This window comes from Clupea harengus, chromosome 12 (genome assembly GCF_900700415.2).
Source record: "Clupea harengus chromosome 12, Ch_v2.0.2, whole genome shotgun sequence".
NCBI lineage: Eukaryota > Metazoa > Chordata > Actinopteri > Clupeiformes > Clupeidae > Clupea > Clupea harengus.
In genome coordinates, this window is record NC_045163.1 from 14,803,463 (window position 1) to 14,825,724 (window position 22,262).

Sequence of the window (22,262 nt, forward strand, 5' to 3'; positions counted from 1 at the left end):
CCCCCCCCCCCCCTCCCTGCCCCAATCCTCAAATCACCCTCTCAAAATCATATAATAGGGAGGGGATACTGGAAGCAGCACAGTGCTTGCTTCACCCCACACCATACCACTCTTCCTTTCCCCCCCCCTTCTCCACACCCTCTTCCGGGGGGGGGGGAGGCCTGATGCCGCTCTTCTCCTCTGGCTGGGGGTTAGGGATCTGTGGGTGTTGAAGGGAGGGGTGTGGTGGGTGTTCAAGGGGAGGCTCATGAGGGGAGGATGACAAAGACGAAGAGGGCCATAATGGCGGCACTGATGAGACCAGAGATGGGCACGGTCACGAACCACGCCATGAAGATGTTGCGGAACAGACGCCAGTCCACTGCTTTGCGGGAGCGAAGCCAGCCCACTGCCACCACAGAGCCCACCTGAAAGATAGGCATGCATACACACAGATTACCATTTTGGTGCAACTCCCAAGTCAGTCTCTAACTTGCATGATCTTGAAATGGTAAATTTTGCCCCACGTGATGTGAAAACATTTCACTTATCTTACTGTGGTGCGTGAGTGTGTGTGTACACACACAGGCGCAGTTAAGTGTGTGAATGAGGTTCAATCTTACCTTGCAGTGAGTGGTGGAAACAGGCAGACCGATGTTGGAGGCAACTACCACAGTGACTGCTGAAGCGAGCTCAATGCTGAAACCACTGTGAAGCAAACAGAGTCAAGTTACTGTATGCGAGATTTTAAAAGGCCGGCTAGACAGAGGAGAATATTATTAGACAGATGTGAGGTCTATGGCCAAGGAGTGAAGAGATGCCTGACACATACACATGAAGGCAGACACAAAATAAATGTGTGAGTACCTAGATTTGTTGTGTGTGTGAGACTAGACACGATCATGGTCTATATTCTGAGGCAACACGGTGTGCATCTTGTGTGTACCTGGAGGGGGTGATGGGGGTAAGGTCGCGGCCCATGGTCTGGATGACCCTCCTGCCCCAGACCCAGAGGCCAAGGCAGATGCCCACTCCTCCATAGAGCAGCAGCCAGATGGGGGTAGGGTTGTTGGTCAGCACAGAGCCGCTGTCGTACACCAGCCAGAGCGCCACCAGGGGACCAATTGCATTGCTGCAGGGGCAACAGAGGCGAGGTTACTCATATGATCAAACTGACTGCTACTGAATCCCACCACCTAAAATGTCTGTATTACCAAGTTCATCTCATTAGGTTAGGATTCAGGAAAATAATGCTGGTACTCATTTGAGGTCTGTATTTCATGTTGCTAGGTCTCGTATGGTGAGGCAGAATCTCTCGCTCACACACACACACACACACACACACACCTGACGTCGTTGCCGCCGTGCGCAAAGGAGCCGAAGCAGGCAGTGAGTATCTGCAGGAACTGGAAGAGCGTGGACACCTCGGGCCGGTCCTTCTCAGGCTCGTCCAACGAGCTGTGGCTGCTGCCGGCGTCCTCCTCCTCGGGCAGCGTGAGCGCCACGTCAGCGTCGCCAAGGCCCTCACCAAGGCCCTCACCAAGGCCCTCGACAAGGCCCTCGGGAGGCACACCGTGCTCTGCCACCGCGTTGCAGTAGCTGGTGTAACTGTCCATGCGCACACGCTTGCGCTCAGGGCCGGCGCAAGGCTTGTCGCCGCCCTCATCCCCAATGGCGGATTTATAGTCGCCTTCCCGGGCCCGGAACTCGCCGTGCATGCCGATGATGGTCATGGTGTAGGAGGTGTAGCTGTTGTTGCGGCGGATGGGCCGCTCGCCGGCCTCGCCCATGCAGTCGCCCACTTTGGCCAGGTGCAGCTTGTGCAGCAGGTCCTTGTACAGGCCAGAGTCCTTGTGCACGGTGTGATACTGACTGTAGCCGTTGCTCGGGATGTGAGTCGGACCAGAGTTGGTGGTGAACTGGACGTGAACCGTCTTTTGCACTGAGGGGTGAACATGAAGGGAGGAGAGGCGAGTTAGAATGTTGCATCATGACAAAACCTTGGGATTTCTGAAGTGCGCCTTTAGGTCTCCATATAAATCTTAGTAACATAATAGTTTGGTTGAGTGAATCTTCCAATAGGGCAAGGGGAACCTTTGTATCAAACTATGTATACTTGGTGATTTATGAGGCAAAGTTTGCTTTCAATCAGCTTTGGCATTTCTTGAAAACCAAAGCTGGTCACAGATGAGACACAACTCCAGTAGGACTCACTGTTGTTGGCATTGGTCTCCGCTTCCTTGGCCTCTCTGCAGTCGGCGTCGTCAGCGTCTCCGATGTTGAAGGTGACACGGCGCTCCTCGGACAGGACAGGGTCCTGAATGGGGGCCGGAGGGGGCTCCTCGGGCACCGCCTTCAGGATGGGGCAAGTGGCCAACTCCCGCTTCTCCATCAAGGGACTCTCAGACGGGCTGGAGGACTTATTCTCCCCTGAGAGAGAGAGAGAGAGGAGGAGGAGAGCGTGCACCAGAGAGAGAGAGAAAAAAAAGTAGAGATAGAACACAAGAGCAGGGAAAGAGCGAAAGGAGAAAGACAAAAGAGACAGAAAACAGAAGAGAGGGGGTAAGTATATAATCTGATACTGGCACAGACAGACATCCACACAAAAGGGGCTTTTTCCTAATCAAACCATGGAAGTCACCCTGGTCGAATTCCACCAAGATAAGGCGCTCAAATTAGATGGCTCATGTTTGTCAAACAAAAAGAGGCAGTCAAAAAAAAAAGAAAAAAAAAAAAAAAAGGAGAGAGTGCCACTGATTCCAGTTGAAAGGCTAAGAGCTGCTCATATGGCCAATTAGAGACATGAGTAGGCAGATTTGTAACTGGACATAGACACCGGTCACAAAGCCTGTCTGAAGCCCAGCCAAGGAACCTTTTACCAATCACAAAAGAAATGGCTAACACCCCAAGACCACTAGAATGTCAGTGAAAGCATGCACGCCTGTGGTCCACACTGCGTTCTAAACATAATGTACGTTAATATAAGGCATTAGGTCTGAAACACTGGGACAAGCTTAAAATGCCCTCCTATGAAAAACATTCAGCAGAACAGATTTGAACGGAGCACGGAATGCCACGGATAGTTAAAACTGCGGTGAACACCATTCGTCTCCTGTTCTGCACACAAACTGGGTCATCTGAAATCAAAACCCAAGTAACTTTGTCAGAAAGCCTCATGCAGACTCCCTAAATGTCCATGTTTTGAGATTGGCACTGAGCATAGCGTAGGCAGAAGGGTCAGATGAGGTCAAGGATCAAAGGTCAAGGGACCACTTAGGTCCGTTAGTGTCATCTAAGTGGCCTTAACCCTCCTCTTGGATCACTGCATGTCTTCCATCTACCTGTCAGCACCTTAAGTTAACTCCGGCTATTCCAGTCTTGAAGCCCGAGGCCAATTACTGGATCACCATGACCCAATTTAAAGCCAACATAATGTAGACCCAGACACTACGCCACAGACGGTCCTACCTCACTTTACACATGGTGCGTCACATCCACAGGGGGGGAAATAAGATAAAATTACTTCCCAGGGATTATACAATTACAAATGAATTATCCTTTAATAATACAGGGGTGCCCTCCGAAAACGGTTTTACACACCTTAAACAAGACTTCAGGATGAAACAAACACAGCTTTTCTCCAACCATTCTTGGAGCCAAACATGACTTAAGAGAACAGAAAAGATTTTAAGTATCGTCACATATACTGTTCCCAGGGCACATCAACCCAAAAACAACGGCATACAGGTTCCCAGAGGCCAGCCCCAGGATTACCCCGGTAGATCTCAGCATTCCATAAAAAAATAAAAAAAACACACATGACAGAAGCCAGAAATATATTTAAAGTTTCTGTTCAGAGCCAGGGGCAGATTTGGATTCCCATGACCGTCACAGGGTGGCTGCCAGGGTGTACATTAGAGCATGGATTGGGCCGACCTTTTCTGTCCGAGCCCGACCCGCGTCCGACAGCCATTCAATTTTTTTTTTTCGAACCCCGAACCGAGCCCGACAGAATCAATTTCTCAACTGTTCATACTAATGCCACATTTACGTATGTTTTTTTATGAATAGCCTGGCTTTATTAGACTCGGGCATCAACAGATAAATGCTCGCTCACACAAACAAGCGCTGTTAAACGCACAAGGCCAATAAGCATATTGAAATTAAATGATTTACATTGCAAGAACGTGTTGTAAAATGGTGCGGCTCCTTTAAGAGCAGCACGTACAGGGTGGGTGTGGTAGAGCTAGAGAGAGTGAACGGTGATGCTTAAGAATAGTTTGGATGTAGACAGGAGCCAAAAACGTATGTGCTGTAGAAGTGTGTGAAGAATAAATCCTCAGAAAGAATACAGTGGGCATTTATTTACTAACCAGCAGCAGACGGAAAGGAAAGGGAATTAACCGCGAAGTTAAAAACATGTAATAGTCTCCCCTGCAATCTCCAACTACGGTCAGAGACAGACAGCAGGAAAGGTTAACAACCGGAATGAAATAGCCTACACATTACACACGCTATGCCTTAATAAAACTCACGTTATATGCTACACCAAAGGAGGCACAACAGACACGTCTTACCATTGAAGATCACGCCAACGTTTGTTATAAAACTATCTACATAGTCCAACCATCGAGGTTTAATCCATGTTGTTGTGGAGAAAGAGGATTGCATCAATCATATTTCATTAAAACTTCACACTTCTTACATTGGACATATGCAACAGCCTAATTAGAATCCGCATCGACGAGTTCCGATTGGTGAGCAGAATGGAGTAGTCGTGTATCGTCAGGCTCCTGCCACACAGTTTCCGTTTTGACCATAAGTCAATATAAATTCTCAACTTAGTTACAACTAAACACCAAACGGCACCCAAACAAGTTTTTTTGCCCAACAACATGTCGTCCAGACCAAGCAAGCCGTCGAAAAAGTCTGAACAAGCTGCCCCAGCTGACACTGCTATCGACAATGCTACGTTAGCAAACATGCTAGTGGAGCTAAGAGCAGACCTGCTAACCAAACCTGACTCACTCGCTGTACGATTTGAAAACAAGCTGGCGACCATTGACACAAAGCTAGATGGGATACAATCCACGGTAACCAACCATGAACAGCAAATCTCTGATTTGGAATCTGGGCTGAACCATCTGCAGTTCTTGGAAGCAAAGGTAACCTCTATGGCTGAAAATAATGCTAAGCTGAAAGCCAAGCTAACTGACCTGGAGGGGAGAAGCAGACGGTGCAACGTACGTCTCATTGGTGTGCCTGAAGCAGTCGAGGGTTCATGGCCAACGTCTTTTTTCTCTAGTTTTCTGGTGGATGTGTTGGGGAAAGATGTGCCTCCTTCGCCCCCAGAGCTCGATAGAGCTCATCGCACACTCAAACCAGCAGAGGGGGAAAAACCTAGAGCTGTGATCATCTGTTTTCACAAGTTTCAGACCAAAGACGTTGTCATTCGCGCTGCCCGCAAAAAAAGAGGCGAACTTAAATATGACGGCAAGCCAGTCTATATATATATATATATATTAGGATTACTGCCCTGAAGTGCTGGACCAGCGTTCGGAGTATAAAGAGGTCATGCGCCAGCTCTACATTCTCAAACTCCAGCCTTCACTGTTGTACCCGGCGCGGCTGTTTATCAAGGCTGAAGACGGCAGCAGACGGCGTCTCACGTCAGTGAAAGAGGCACAGCATCTTTTGGCCTCATACCAGAAGCGTTAGAAGACTGATGCAAGTTAAAGACGGTTGAGTTGTCAATAGCTTATCCTAATCACATGTCATTGAATGGAGCAGGTATGCAATTGCGTTTTGTTAACAGAAAAAAATATGGCTGTTTGTGTGTTAGTGTTAAAAAATGGCAAGTGTTTTGTAGTGGCATACAAAATAAGTTGGGCTCACTATTTATTTTCACCCCCTCTGGGTGGAACTGTTACATTGTACTGCTTAAGCCTATGTTGTTATCACACCTGTTGGGCCCTTATGGTTGAAACAGTTATGCAAATTCTTTCGTGCACGGGTTGTGGGTATTTGTGGGGTCGGTGGGTGTGGGGTGGGGAAGTGGGGGGCACTGTGAATGTGGGTGGGGGCTGGGGAGGGGGGCGGGGTTTTGCACTTTGTCTCTTATTGTTTCTTTCATTTTTCTTTTTTCTCTTCACCTCTCCTTTCTCATTCTTCTCAGATATAACCAGATATTTCACTATGCTATACAAGATAATCCATCACTTAGGCCTGTATGGAAAGTAAAAAAAAACTATGAATAACATTAGTTTTATATCATGGAACGTCAAGGGGGCAAATCAGGCTACCAAAATAAATAAGATCATGTCTCATCTTCAAGATTTGAGAGGTGATGTAGTTTTCTTGCAGGAGACGCACTTGCGCAGTGACGAGGTCTTGCGCATTAAAAGGGGTAGGTTCAGCCATCTATATCATTCAAAGTTTAATGCGAGGGCCAGGGGTGCTGCCATTTTGATTCGAAGCAACATTCCATTTGAACCAGAAAAAGTTGTAGCTGGCCCAGCTGGTAGATTTGTTATTGTGACGGGAAGGCTGTGCAGCACTCAAGTTATCTTAGCTAGTGTCTATGCGCCAAACTGGGATGATGAACAATTCATATCCAAGCTTTTCAACTCTATTCCCAACATTGAAACATACCACATCATTGTTGGGGGGGGGATTTTAATTTCGTACAAGATGCTGTTTTAGACAGATCCTCCTCTAGACCATATTCTATCAATAATTCTGCCAAACTACTAACCTCCATTGCAAGGGAGTTGGGCTTGTCAGACCCATGGAGGTCTAAATTCCCCAATAGAAAATCCTTTTCTTTTTTTCCGCATGTCCATCATTCCTATTCTCGAATAGATTTTTTTCTCTTAGACAACAGACTAATTTCTAATATACACTCATGCGAGTACCACAGTATTGTGATCTCAGACCATGCTCCTACATCACTAGACATACAGTTTCCCAATTACAGCCGCATCTTAAAACCATGGCGATTTAATTCACATTTATTATCTAATGACCCCCTTGTGGACTTCCTAAGATCCAATATACAACTATTTTTTGAAATAAATGACACACCAGACGTATCAAAAGGAACCTTGTGGGAAGCTTTTAAGGCATACTTAAGAGGCCACATCATTTCCTATACAACACACCTCAGAAAGATGACTAAGTCCAGACAAGAGGAACTGTCACAGAAGCTCCTGGAGGTTGATGATAGCTACTCTAATAATCCAGACCCGCTACTTTATAAAAAGCGTTTACAGCTCCAAACTGAGTTTAACCTTTTATCCACAAATGAAGCAGAATTGCAACTGCTCCAGTCTAGACAGCGATTTTTTGAATCAGGGGACAGGGCTGGAAAACTCCTTGCCCAGCAAGCCAGAGCCGCATCCGCCTCCAGGCTTATTCACAGTATTAGGTCTACCCCAGGCGTTATTATTACTGACCCAAAATCCATAAATGAAACATTCACCAAATTTTATTCTGATCTATATGCCTCTGACCACCCCCAGACCAGTACAGCCAGTACACTAAACACTATTGAGTTTCCTAGAGTGGACGAGGAGCTGGTGGAGAATTTAGCCAATCCAATTTCAACAGCTGAGGTCATAAATGCTATCAGTTCTTTACAGAGTGGCAAGTCGCCGGGCCCAGATGGATATAGTGTAGAATTTTATAAGAAATTCGCCCCACTTGTCTCCATAGTCTTGTGTGATGTGTATAATGAGGCCCTGTCTCTTGGCCAGCTTCCTCCAACCCTGACTAATGCCACAATTACTCTTCTCTTAAAAAAAGATAAAGATCCTTTACTTTGTAGTAGTTTTAGACCTATATCTCTGTTAAATGTAGATTACAAAATTCTTGCTAAGATTCTAGCCCTCCGTCTTCAGGGGGTTCTTCCACAGATCATCTCATCAGACCAAACTGGCTTCATGTTGGGGAGGCACTCCATTCCACAACACGAGAAGACTGTTTAACATACTGAACATGCCCAGCTCCAGCACCCCAGAGGTAGTGGTGTCGCTGGACGCTGAAAAAGCTTTTGATAGGGTGGAGTGGGACTTTCTATTTGAGGTGATGGAGAAATTTGGTCTGGGTTCAGGTTTTATTTCATGGGTGAAATTGCTATACTCCACACCAGTAGCTTCTGTGCTAACAAACAACACAGTATCACCCCCCTTCCAGCTCCACCGCGGCACAAGGCAAGGGTGTCCACTATCCCCTTTATTATTTGCCATAGCCATCGAGCCCCTGGCCATCTGGCTGAGATCTGAGAATGGATTTGAGGGCATTTCCCGCCAAGGGTCAGTACACAAGCTGGTCACTGTACGCAGATGATTTACTTCTCTATGTATCAAATCCATCTACATCTCTCCCGATAGTTTTAGACATCCTAAAGCAATTTGGTCAACTCTCTGGCTACAAACTCAACTTTGGAAAGAGTGAGTTATTTGCAATTAATAACTTAGTTGGTGACTTACCAGACGACATAGTTCCTTTTAAAAGAGTGGATAACTGTTTTAAATATTTGGGTATACTTATAACAAGGTCTATCAGATACTTTCAATAAAAATTGTCCCCTTGCTTGGCAGAGTTGAGGAGGACTTTCATAGATGGTCTACCTTGCCTCTATCATTGGCCGGTAGGGTGAACCTCATCAAAATGACAGTTCTGCCCAAATTCCTTTACCAGCATATTCCTGTACTTATTTCAAAAAAGTTTTTTGCTAAAGTGGATAAGGCAATATCAACATTTCTCTGGGCAGGTAAACCTTTGCGTATGCAGAAAAAGTTATTGCAGCTTCCTAAGAGCACAGGGGGCCTTGCTCTTCCCAATTTTTTATATTACTATTGGGCAGCTAATATTCACAAGCTTTTGTACTGGACTGACAAACATACCACCGACCAGCCTGCCTGGGTCCATATTGAAATGTCATCATCCCAGGTCTCACTGCGGTCATGGCTGTGTTCTCCACTTCATGTGTCAGCCACTGAAGCCAGTGATAATCCAGTAGTTAAGCAGTCATTTAAGATATGGTTGCAATTCAGGGAGCATTTTGGCTTGCAAGGTTCCTCTATTCATGCCCCAGTATCCCATAATCACAGTTTTAAACCATCCATTATGGACTCTGCATTTCAGTTGTGGTCAGAGAGAGGTGTAGCATCTATCAATGACCTCTATGATAATGGTACATTCATGTCTTTCAGTGACCTATCGTCTAAATTTAATCTCCCCTCATCTCACCTTTTCCGTTTTTTTCAAATTAGACATTTTTTAGACCCAGAAAAACTACCCTGACTTTCCAAACACTCCCCCTCAGACTCTGTTAGACACCCTTCTCAGGATAAACCCCAATCAGAAAGGGAATATCTCCCATATTTTTAATGCAATGGACGTCATCACTTCAGTTTTCCCACAACATACAAAACATTTGTGGGAACAGGATCTAGGGCTCAATTTTGAAGATCAGTGGGACAATATCCTTGAGTTGGTCCACAACTCTTCTCTCTGTGCCCGACATGGGCTGATCCAATGTAAACTAATACACAGGACTTACTACACCAATCATAGACTGTCTAAATTCTATCCCAATGTAGCTGACTCTTGTAATAGATGCAACCAATCCCCTGCCGATCTCATACACATGTTTTGGTCATGTCCAAAGCTTACAGACTTCTGGTCCAAATATTCGATACCCTTCAAATTGCTTACCATTTTGTGGCTGACCCCCATCCCCTCTCTGCACTCTTTGGTATCCCAAACAACAACATCTTAACGGCTGAGGCACGACATTCTATGGCCTTTTGCACTCTGTTGGCTAGGCGCTTAATTTTGTTGAACTGGAAGCACAACTTGCCACCATCCTATACTCGATGGGTTAAGAAAGTTCTACACAACTTAAAGTTAGAGAGATTAAGGTTTTCCCTCAAGGGCTCTCTGAGGAAATTTGACAAAATCTGGAACCCCTTGTTGTTAATTATAGACTCATTAGATATTACACCTGAGGAGTCAGATATCTGAGTTATGCTGACGTACCACTAAAACTTACATTCCCAAAATGTTAGTTTTTCTTTAGTTTATTCTCTTTTGGTTTTTTATTTTTATTTGTATTTATTTTTCTTCTCTTCTCTCTTTTTTCTTTTCCCTTCACCTAGAGACAGGTAGGGTTGGGACCTCTACAGGGGTATGAGGTGTGGGTGGGTGTGTGGGAGGGGGGTGACTGTAAAATTGGGAAAAATGTGAGCATTGTACAGTATCTCTTATGTCCTCATTTTGTATCGTCGATGCTCAATAAACATACTTATATAAAAAAAAAAGAATCCGCATCGACTACTAAGCAGAAATATTTCCATACAGTAGATTTCCCTTCGTTTAGTATCGTTTTAAACTCTCCAGATGACCGTTTCTCTTTAACTTCCTCGTGATGCCATTTTGCCACCTGTAATCACGTCGTCAAAGCTAGGACATAAACAAATTCCCGCCACTGGAAGAAGGCTGTTATCCTAAATGTGATTAATTTTATTCTCAAAAACGAACTTCTGCATCATGTGAAACAGACACGTTGACTTCACTATTTATTAAGATATTTTAAAATATGGAATGTTCAATACATTATCCCGCTGATGTGTCCGAGCCTGACCCGAGCCCGATTATAATTTCTAAATATTTGTCCGAACCCGGCCCGACCCGTCGGGTCCCGACGGGCTCGGGTCGGGTATCCATCCTCTAGTGTACAGCCCAGCCCACACCTGCCTCACATGTTTTATCAGAGGGACCTGAAATTTTAAATCCAGGACTTAGGTGAACCATGTGACCGCAGTAGAAGCAGCAGCACAAGCCAGCAGCTCGGCATCGTTAAGTTTTGGCAATGGCTACTACTTTAACCGCAATGTGGTTCAACGTTGCTCAGTAATGTACTAGTTTGTAGCGAAAGCCATTTAGTGGAGTAGTCTTATTCCGAAGAGTACAGCTGTGAAGTTGAGATAACTGGCCATGTGACAAGAGGGAAGATAAAACAAAAAGCCACAAGGCTGTGTCATCTGCAGTCTCACATTGGCCTGCTAATGTAGTTAACAGCTACAGATTCCTGGATGGGCTTGCTCTGCAGTCCTGTTCAGGTCCAGTGATTGGACAGAATAAATTCACAGGCTGGGGTGAACTCACAGTGCAGCCATAAGTCTCCTGCTTGCAGCTGTAACACTTCCCAGCTGCATGGACTGCAGTGCCTAGACCAGAGACCTGCAATTGGCTGGTGGTGATCTCAGGCGCATGCCTCTTTACCCAAATCTCTGTGGGCTCCAGACACCAGTGGCGGTGCAAGTGCAGTTCAGTGGACATGCAAATAAGTCATTAAAACAGAGTGGGATGTGAGCAAGTCAAATAAGTTTCTCAGAGAATGTCAGTTTCTGAAAACCCCCTGTGAGTTTTAGAAACCATATTTACAAATTGTGAAAGTACATAAAAAGAAGGTTAAAAATGGGCACATCGGAGTGAGTGGAATTCAGAGTGTACTTACGGGCAATCTTCTTCTTGAGGCGAGGACAAACGACGAACCAGACGAGGAGTGCAGTCAAGATGGCACAGCCAATGGAGATGAGCAGTATAACCCACCACGGCACCTTATCAAAGCCCAGCACTGTAGGCCCAGCAGTCAGACGACAGGAGAGAGGGATGGTAGGGGAAGAGGAGAAAAGGTGCTTGAGACAACAAAATTCCCTCACCCCAGTCCAGACAGACACACACACACACACACACACACCACGCAATAAAACAAACAAACAAGAGTGTGCAAACAGGGCAACAAGGGACATCTGGAGCCATGGCTATAATTAGTGAAACTGGGCCCAACGGTGGAGCAGACGCGGTTGGCTCAGGACCTGACATCATACTGGCTAAACCACAGGAGGGAAAAGGGTGGGGAAAAGAAAAAAATAGGGTGTGTCATTCAACTGTCTGCTACAGGGGGAGCAGTCTGGGCCTCTCAAAACTGTTGATCCAGAAATTCAAGCACTTTATAAGCGGGAAGGCGAGAGCATCATGTATTAGGAAAAATTACCGTTACATCAACGGTTTCCTTACTTGTGAGAAACATTATTAGGAAAGTTCCTGGGGAGGGGAGGGGGATGGGCTGACATGACAGGTCTGGTCTTCACCAGGCCACAGTGGCCCTACAATAGGGGGTGCACAGCAGGGGGGGTGGACGAGTACGGCAGCACGAGGGTGGTGAATGCCCCAGCCGTGTGCAGTATGCAGCGTATACATCTGGGCTCTTGCGTAACAGCACGGCGCAGGCTGACACGAGATGGGACCGTGCAAACAACGTGGGGAGAAATGTCGCAGTGACCCGAGCGGCCTGGACATTCTCCACTGCACATGGCCACCAAGGACCTTAAAAGGCGATGCAGCAGGACACCTCCAACACCATCTCAGGGAGAAAAAAAAAAAAAAAAAGGATGGAAAGGAAAGAAAGTGCTGTGGGAGGAACTGCACTGTCTGAAGAGAGGCAGCAGAGTGTGTGCCAAGCCTGCGGTGGTGGTGGAGGGAGAGATGTGACTAGCATGCTGAGAATGGATGAGGAGGCCGGCATGCCAGATGGCAGCCATTCAGATAACACCCACTCTCCCAACACACACACACGCAAGACACAGACAGACACACACACACACACACACACACACACACACACACACACACACACACACACACACACACACACACACACACACACACACACACACAGGTGTGTGTGCGCGGATATAAAAGGTTTCGACTACTTAAAACAAACAAAAACACACATACATCCATCCTTCAACTCAACAGGGACACGGGAGGGGAAAAAAAAACACACACACACAAGAGACAATAACCAATAAGCAACAAGGACGTGTCTGTGTGTGTGTCAGATATTTGCTGAAGGGCAGAGTGTGTCTCCCTCTCCCTCCGGCCCTGATTCACCCCCGGGCCTCACATGCCCTTGCAGCAGACTGCGGTAACGAAGCATACAGGGAAAAAAATGTATACTCGAGTTACGCAACACAAATCAGTCAGGAGAACAGAGGGGAGACACAGGAGGGAGAGCGAGGCAAGGTGAATGAATGAGAGAATCCGACAGAAATGTGTGTGTGACAGAGAGAGGACATAGCTGAACAACTGCGGCTGAGAGAGAGGGAGACACAGAAAAAAAAAAAGAAAAAAAAAAGAGGACAGGAACAGAGAGAAGGAGGGAGAGCATTGGCAAGAGAAAGCAGCTGAGCTTTCCTGCACCAACATCAGTGTGAGACTTCGGGACAGTGCAAGACAGGTGGTACTGAGGGTGGGCCTGGTCTCTGGTGTCCTAAAAGACCCCGGTGACTAAAATAAGCCGACTTGACTTCCTCCAGTCCATTTGTCCAGAGAGGTTCTGATGGCATGGGAGGGGAGCAGGCAGAGAGACTGAGTGGCTGGGTTGAGACTGGAGACGTTTTGGCCGGTTTCTGTGTGGGTGTACTGTGAACCCAAATTGACCAAAAAAAAAAAAAGAAAGGGGGGAAAAAACAATAACACAGACACTGGGCGGCTCGACGCCACGCCAAAAAAAAAAAAGAACTCCCACTCCTAGAAGTGTCGAGGACACTCGTCTGGGCTGGGCGTGGCACTGTACCCACTTCCTCTCCCGTCACTGTGGCCATCCCATTGGCCCACATTACACAATAACAAGGGGGGTGTGTGCGTGTGTGGGTTTTTTTCCACCAAAAGGGATCATCCTGCGTGCTTATGGCATAGCGATGACGAGCTCTGACTCAGTGAGGGGTTGGCGAGGCGTGACCAGTTATGCCCCCCCGCCCCTCTTTTTCTCCCCCTTCATTCTTTTCTCTCTTTCATAGAGCCAATCTGTCATTTCCATCTGGAAATTTTCCATTGTGGACTTCCCGTGCTGGCTGCCTGCTCTGTTTGCACCTGCGGGTCACCCGGCAATAACTGGCTTTGAAAATCATTGAGACAGCGACAAAGGTTGACAAGCCTAGAACCATTCAGACCATAAAATATTTAAAGAACATTTGTTTACTTCCCTGTTAAAGGGATGAGCAACAAGGGTCACAATGTTCTAGCAATTTCAAGTACCATATACCTACCAACTGGTTAATTCATTTGGGAAGGCCTGTGGCATTACTGCTAGCTATAGTCTGGTCATTCATTTTGTCAATGAATGACAAGGGCAAGAGGATTCCTTATCTTATCGTGCTTTTCTGTTCTTCCAACAGGCCATATACAATTATTTGACTTGACACACACATATAAAGTCATTCAGACGGCACAGGATAAGGTCAATCTACTGCTCCACTCCCTCTCCGACCGACCGGCCCAATAGTTTGTTTTTGATCCCCAGGCAACCAATGCCCCCCTGCCATCTGTTTTCCAAAGAGGAATCAGACCAGAAAATTAGCATTCCAGCACAGAGACAATGACAGTGGGGGTGACGGGTAGTTTTTGGGTGTTGAAGGGGGAAACGCAGTGGGGTGGGAGGTTAGGGACGTTGAGCAGTAAGCCACTTGAATGCCATAAGCTCGTTTGACGGAAGCAACCACACAGAAAACTGCAGACACCAGACTATGCTATAAGAATATAGACAAATAATACCCATTGCTGCACCAAAACCCCCAGTGTACACATCTTAGGGGTGGGATGAGGGGGGTAGTTTGTCCGGTGTGTCAAAGCGCTGACATCAGATTGTGATAATAAAGGGAAATGTGACTGGGTGGGGTGGGTGGAGGGAGGTGGAAGCAGAAGCTTCCAGGCATGCTAGTGAACACTGAATGACTGTTAGCTAGGACCTGTGCTATAATTGGGGGGGGGGGGGGGGGGGGGGATCGTGTGACAGGCCTTATGGGCGGGTGAAGAGGGGCAAAGGGGAGGCTGTGGTGGGGCTTGGTTATGGGCAATACCACCTCCCTCAGCTGCTGACTAACGTGTCAATCTTGCAGACGTGTTCACAACCGCCTGCCTGCTGTGTCTGAGGGCCATACTGGGTTCACTGTATGGAATGGAATGCGCCACAGGATCTACAAGTTCTTCCAAACAGTAAGGTAAAACTAGTACATGGAGTCCTGAATTGGAGAGAGCAGGGTGGGAGACAAAAAGAATATATATATATATATATATATATTAATTATATAAGTAGAAGTGGGAGTTGCTCTGTTCCGGAATGAACTAGTAGGGCAGAGGAGCTAAAAGAACTCCTCTGTGGATTTAGAAGTAGTTATCTGGTAGCACCTGACTTGGGGAAGCAGCAGTTTAAGAGGCCAAAGATCAGGATAATCCTCCCCTTTAATCTCATTCTGCCACAGGCGGCAATGTGGGTCTCAGACTGTGTGTGTGTGTTTATGTATGAGGTGGCCACTATAACCGCCTGAATATGTGCATGCGTGCGTAGGTTTGTGCAGCCAATGTGTGGTTGCTTTAAGGCTTAGCTTCTTACAAAAGTCCGGCCCCTCAACCATTATGTGTATGTGAGGAGCGGAGACAATTTTTTTCTGGGTGAGCTCTGGTTATAGTTTGATGCGAGTGGTACTTACATTTCTCTTTATTGTTTGGGTGTTTTTCTTTTCTTTGTTTTTAAATGGTTCAAGGCCTTAACCCTCAGGAACAAAACACTGAACTAGTCATGAGGAGCCTTTTACAGGAATTTTTTACTTCCCCAAATGAGTCATAAGGATAGGTCAGGGGAAGTCAGATCACAATGGGATAAGACAACAATTGGGTGGATCACAACCAAAACCACCCATCAACTTGACTACAGCACGAGATAAGGATTTATCCAACGATGGCCTAATTACCAGCAACTTTGTTACGACACCACTGCGATAAACTGCTCTGGATTGAGGCTCTATAAAATTTCGAACACATTCCAGAACAAAAGGTGAAGTCAACAAAGACAGCCTGTCTGATGTCTGGTTCGCCAACGTCTGTTCAAAAGAGGGATAATTAAATGTGGGCTCAGAGGGCCAAATCCCCTACATGTCGGTTTTCTGCACAGCAGTTCACTGAATGGTCTATCCAACAAATACCAAGCCTCGTGGACTAGTCTAGTTCCTATTTGTCTCTCGACAGAACTGTAATTTAACCAGCAAGTACATTTCAACCGCCATTTAGAAGTTAAAACAATGCCACACGGCCTGAGGCCATGTTCAACAAACCGGTCTGATCCCTCCTCCAAATCCTAATTTGTTCCAAAGGGCCACCATGCCCGAGTGTGTTTGCATGTGTGTGAGTGTGCCAGGCTTGAAAGTGTATAGAATGTGTGTGTGTGTGTGTGTGTGCACACACACTTTGAGTGTGTGTGTGCAACAGGTCATACTCTGGCCTGTAGCCTTCACTTAATGGCCAGGGCCAAGAGACTCCATGAATTGTTGGTCCCTGTAGGTAGAAGAACAAAAAAGGAGCAAAGGTTGCTCATTTAATAGGGATTCAAAATGTGGACAGAAAAAGAAAAAAAAAGAAAATTACCATTTCAGCACACACAAAAAAAGGTGCTCACAATTTTCAAATTTACATGACTAGGGTAAAAGACTTGTTTGACAAAGTCGACAAACTTTCATTTCCCTCCCTTCTCATTGTTTTTCTCCCGTGCTAGACAAGGGCCGAGTGAGGTTCAACACAAATAGGGAGAAGAGAGAAAAACCACAATCCAAAATCCACAGTCATCAACAACATGACCCATCATCTCACTAGGCTCCAGTCACTGTCCCGTCCTCCCAAGCACTTACTGCTTTAAGTGGAGCTGCCCTGAATGCTGTGAACACATTGGGGGTAGGGTGGGGTGTGTTGGGGTTCTCAAGGGAAGTGGTAGCTTGTTTTACACAGAGAGAGGCTGACAGACATGCAAGAACAGGGGTTGGGGGTTGTGGGGGCAGAGACACAAGGCTGGTGATACTCACTCGGCGCTCCTGAGTACATGATGGAGAATATGTTGATCCCCATGGTGACCGCGTAGAACACTGGCAGAGCCTTCAGGCCGTTGGGCACTGGGTCTTTCTGTGAGGAGCGAGTCAAAGAGAGGGGAAAATGATCAGTATGAATTCAAACGCCAGTGCAGTTGGACTGGAGGGGGAGAGAGAGAGATGAACTGAAAGTTAGAAGAAAGGAACAGTAACAAAGACAGACCATAAGAAAAAAAGAAAGGTGGAAATGTTCCCATCATCATGTCAGGTTACATTTGGCAGTAATGGCACTAGATGGAGGGTGTGTGGGTGAGTTACACGCAGTAAGTGCCAGTGAAAGAATGAAGGTGCAGCTACCCTTCTGCAGGGAACACAGTGCCTTTCATGGCTGCTGAAGGGAGAACATTGACAAAATCACTAATATATATATATATAATTAGGGGTGGGAATCTCTTGGCACCTCACGATTCGATTCCGATTCAGAGGTCAACGATTCGATTCTAAACCGATTCTCGATTCTAAACCGATTATCAATTCTAAACCGATAAAACGATTATCGATGCATCTCAATTTTTAAAACATTTGAGTTTGCTACTTAGAGTCTCAAATCACTTCCTACTTTGTGTTTGATAATTAAAGAAAATCAACAGATCTATTTTTTTATTAGAGAAAAAGTTTCCTTGTCACAATTATGACTTTCTATGAACAATGCAATAATCGATGCAGCTTGCATTTCAACACAAAATGAATGTTGTGTTTTTTTATCAAAAAAATCGATTATGAACTTTTCTGAATCGAGACAGAATCGTTCTAAAGAGAATCGAGAGAAATCGAAAAATCGATTTTTTCCCCCCACCCCTAATATATATCACAAACCTCAGTATTTCTCCCATTGTCTCAGTGAAAGTGCATTATATAGGAATAGCATGGGGTACAACTGGCAAGAAGGTAAGCTAAATGCAGTGAAACAACTCTGTACTTCCGCTCACAAACTTCAGACCAGGGCTTACCTTGTGCAGGATGAAAACGCGGACAAAGTAGAAGAGAACGGCTGACATGAAACCAGAGAGAAGTGGAGAGAGAAACCAGGAGGCAACTGCACACAAAGAAATACAAGAAAATGTCCATTAGCGGACCACGGAACTGCTATATTAATTTAAACATGTCAAGCATTCAAAGTGAAACAAGGGCTTCCTCTCCCTAAATTAACCTTTTGCAAGCAGACAGCACACTCAACACTAACCATATAGAATAGAATAGAATAGACTTTATTTGTCATTGTGCATTGGATACACAACGAAATTTGTTTGTGCAACCACTAAAAAAAGTGCAGTTGTGCTGGGTGGAGGGTATGAGGGTTGTGTGATTGTTTAGTTCTGTGATGGCCCTGGGGATGAAACTGTTCTGCAGTCTGGAGGTGCGGGCTGTAGTGGCCCGGTAGCGCCTGCCAGAGGGTAGCAGGGTGAAGAGATGGTTTGCGGGGTGAGTCTCATCCTTCAAAATGCCATATACAAGGTACTTATAGAAACCCCAACAGCTATATAGCTCACTCGGGCACAAGCATGGCCATGTTTCGAAAATTAACGCCAACAGCATTTCACAAGGTGAAGCTGACTCACCGATACGCAAAAGCTCGATCCATCTGACCCCCTGAGCCCCTTTGGCCACCAATGTGAAGCCGATGGTTGCGCCCACAATGCAGTGAGTTCCAGAGATGGGCAGCTTGAGGAAAGAGGCAAACAGCTGCCACACTGCAGAACCTACAAGGACAAGTGCAGAGAAGACAACAGTAAGCACCATGTGGAGAAAATATTGTTTAAACACATGAATACTGACACTCTGTACCAGAAGATATAACCTATGTTAAATTGAATGCTGCTCCCCCCCCCCCCCCCCCCATATAGTCTTTGATAGTCAGCTGGAACACACATAATAGATATATAATGCATATGCATGAGACAAGGCATAGATTACCTATACAGGTGATAAAATAGCATTTTTCTGTAGCAGCCGCAACAAAAAATGTCCTTGGGGACCAATAAAGAATCCATCTGTCTAATGAAAAACAGTTTGCTTACCAAACATGGAGCTGACCGATCCAGCCATGAGCATGTGCTCCGAGCCGTTATTATACATGTTCACGTCGATGATGCCCTTGCGGATCGTCTCGCTGACCTTCGCTCCTAACAGCACCGAGCCGAGCGTCTCGAACACTGTGGCCAGGATGCAGGCCTGCCTTAGGGTCACAACCCCCGACCCCACAGCTGTGCCGAAGGAGTTGGCCACATCGTTGGCACCCACAGAGAATGCAAGGATGAAGGCGATGACGAAGCCCAGTATCAGCAGCCAGAGGTAGTTCTCCAGGCCTGCCTGACTGGCCAGCGTTATGCTCACCAGAGTGACTGAGGCGATAGTTGATGAATCCATTGTGCGATTATTATTTTTTTCTCCTTCAACATACAGTTATGAGAACTTTAGACTTCACAATCTTACAGGGAATGTCTACCAAATCTGGTAAGCGATTTCTCCTCAGCAGCAAACTGGAATAACTTAGAATTGAGGTACTAGTGATTTAAAGTGTTCATTTTTCCTTTATCCCCCCAAACCAACCTACACTCTTTCGCTACAAGTGTCAGAAACCCCAAGTAGGAACTGACTTGCTCTGCTAGGAACAGCAACAAGTTAAGGGAACGAGGTAGAGAGTGGGTGGAGCTATTGCTATCCTCTCAGAAGACTACTTTTGCTACAATTCGTCTGGCTTTGGTGAATTAAGCAGCCCATTGTGAGACAGCCACGGTAGGTGAATGAAAGAACATCCTGAAAAAGAAAAGGAGAGAAAGAAAAATTCGTTTCCTGGTTACGCAACGGTTTCCCATGAGGGGTGTGTGAAGACAGCATTAAGTTATCAATTTATCACACTTCCTTGAAACCTTCAAAATGTTTACTCAGTCTCAATAAATGCTTAATAATGACAACAGAAACAAACTAACCATGAATTTACTATTCGTTGATGCATTTCGAACAATGCAATATGAACACATTTAGAGCAAGTTCTTACAAAAGAAATAAATAAAGATTACGTAACTGTAGCGTCTCAATACATTGATTCATAGTCCAATTCAGAAGGCTTCGGCTTTTTATCAGAGCTATTCCAACCCGCATTTACCTTTCCAAAGGTAGTCACGCATAAAGCATTTGGATTTTAGACAAATGTGAAACATCGTGACCGGAGAAATGTTGCAGCGTAACCAGTCATTCCTTTCAGCAAGCTAGATTTGAATTAGGGATATATTACATTAACGCTTCAAAATACTTCCATACAATGCTACAGCCAGTTAAGCCCGACACTACAACACCTAGTAATGACCTATGAACAGGAGTAAGATTCAGTAAACTTTGGTGGCCAAGTTGGCCTCACTGGTATTCCTTTACGATACCTTACGGAAAGCATCGACAAGGAGGCCATTTTAACCCCACTGGGGATTTTGCTAGTCGGTTGAATATACCTAATGACAACCCATCACAAACCAGGCGAACGAGCGGTCATCACATTGTGGTGGTTAAATGGACAGCGATGTATATTTAACAGCAACGGTCAGGTTTGCTGTCCATTTTGAAAAGCGTATTTAACCGAAGTCAGTTAACCAGGCAGCTAAGGTTAGCTAATTAAAATGACGCAAATGTCATATGTATTGACCGGTGACAAGCGTCATTATCACATCGCTATGTTTTGCCAGGCCCCGCTAACGCTCGTATAAAGTTTACAGTACCCCTAATGCGAATCACATGAATGCAGAAGTATGGCCAATTTCATCGTGTACTTATCCTACGAAGATGTCGCGAACAACCGGCTGTCTAGGTCAGTAACACGTGTCGTCATTCATTCAGTTTTCAATGGCGTTGGATAAACAGGACAGTAGCTAAGGTTCCCAGGAAAGGCACTAGTTATTTTGTACACACAAGACCAACATAGTATCAAAACATCAATGGTGCACAACAGCATCAATAAATGTGACTCTGTAACCAGTTAACGTTATCCGTAGCCTGATAAACACACCGCTAAGCTACACAGCATAGCTAGCTTACCATTCACTGACAAAGGGGTGGTGGGTACGACAGCCTTCAGAGAAACGAAGTAGCATCACTTTAAAACAGACTTGACATAGTTTCTTAAAATATAATACTCACCACACACAGCAAAAATTGCGTTAAAGATGAAAATCGGTTTTAAACCGCTGGTTTCTTCAAGTCGATTCAGCCCGCCCTAACCGCTAGATTCCGGCGCGCGCGGGATGTGGAACTTAACAGCCGCTGACAGTAAATAATTTCTTAAATTAATCAAGTACGTCTATATCTTTTAATAATGCTATTGAGTAATTCAATATTTTGCCGAATTCTTTAAACTAACCCTGACAGCGCAATACTAGAGGTTCGCTGCCTGACACAGGCAGAAGAGAACCGTCTATTTTACCTAAGTGAAAAGCCCGTGTGCGTAGTATCGGAGTGGTGAGGGATATGCTTTTATGGGTAAGTCGAGGGAGGCGGCAGCTGTGACGCCAGTACTACAAACTCCGCCTTGGAGGCTGGCTGTGGGAGCGAGTTGAATGAATGAACGTGATAGAACCGAATTTGATTTAAGTCAGTGTAATATAACCTAGGTTAATAAAACAAATGCACTGACGGAGAACAAAAACATCTGAGGTCAAGAAAGACTGGCAACATGCTTTCATTTCCCTTTTTATTTCGTAACCATAGCCTTTATCACTTTACTTACTTCACTTTGGTTACATACAGATCGATATTTAGATGAAGCATCATTAAGTCAGTTTAGTTCCAAACTTGAAATGTGTTGACAAGGCAAGACAGCGTACCGCAGTAATATCTCCAAGCTCTTGTTTCGTCACAGAGCGATTTGTTCCCCGCTGTTCAGTGGTAGGCCGTCGCTCCCTCTTGTGGTGTTTTTGATATATTGCAGATGTACGCTTCCTTGAAAGTGAAAGTACATGATGTTTTCCACCACCTTTCTACAGCATACAGTTTAATTTATTCATTCATGCTTTGAAAAACGACGTCATAGGAAATATGATTGAATACTTACTACAAAAGACTACTAGTTTTGTCATTGTCATTATGTATAATTATCATTATATATAATGTCATCATACGTACATTATTTCTGTCACTGCCATGTGTTCTCACATGTTATTTGTGTCTTACCTAGACCTGATACACATGCGCATACAACAACAACACCAAACCTCACATTCGAACTTTTGAGCTGGACGCTCATTTTTAAAGTTATATACAGGAAACACAACTGCCCAACTGCCCAACCCATAATTATATCCAACCTTGACT

At 45.4% G+C, this 22,262-nt stretch overlaps 1 protein-coding gene across 1 annotated transcript; it reads right to left on the reverse strand.

Moving 5' to 3' along the window:
- slc20a1b (solute carrier family 20 member 1b) lies at positions 1-21,426 on the reverse strand. Its single transcript, XM_012816885.3, has 11 exons — positions 21,093-21,426; positions 18,983-19,721; positions 18,524-18,664; positions 17,915-18,000; positions 16,902-16,998; positions 11,504-11,623; positions 2,194-2,409; positions 1,327-1,921; positions 926-1,111; positions 603-687; positions 1-407 (listed from the first exon to the last, which is right to left on the reverse strand). Exons 2-11 carry the CDS (start codon positions 19,329-19,331, stop codon positions 246-248), a joined length of 2,037 nt encoding a protein of 678 aa, XP_012672339.2. The 5' UTR covers positions 19,332-19,721; positions 21,093-21,426; the 3' UTR covers positions 1-245.
- Positions 21,427-22,262: the final 836 nt, after the last annotated feature.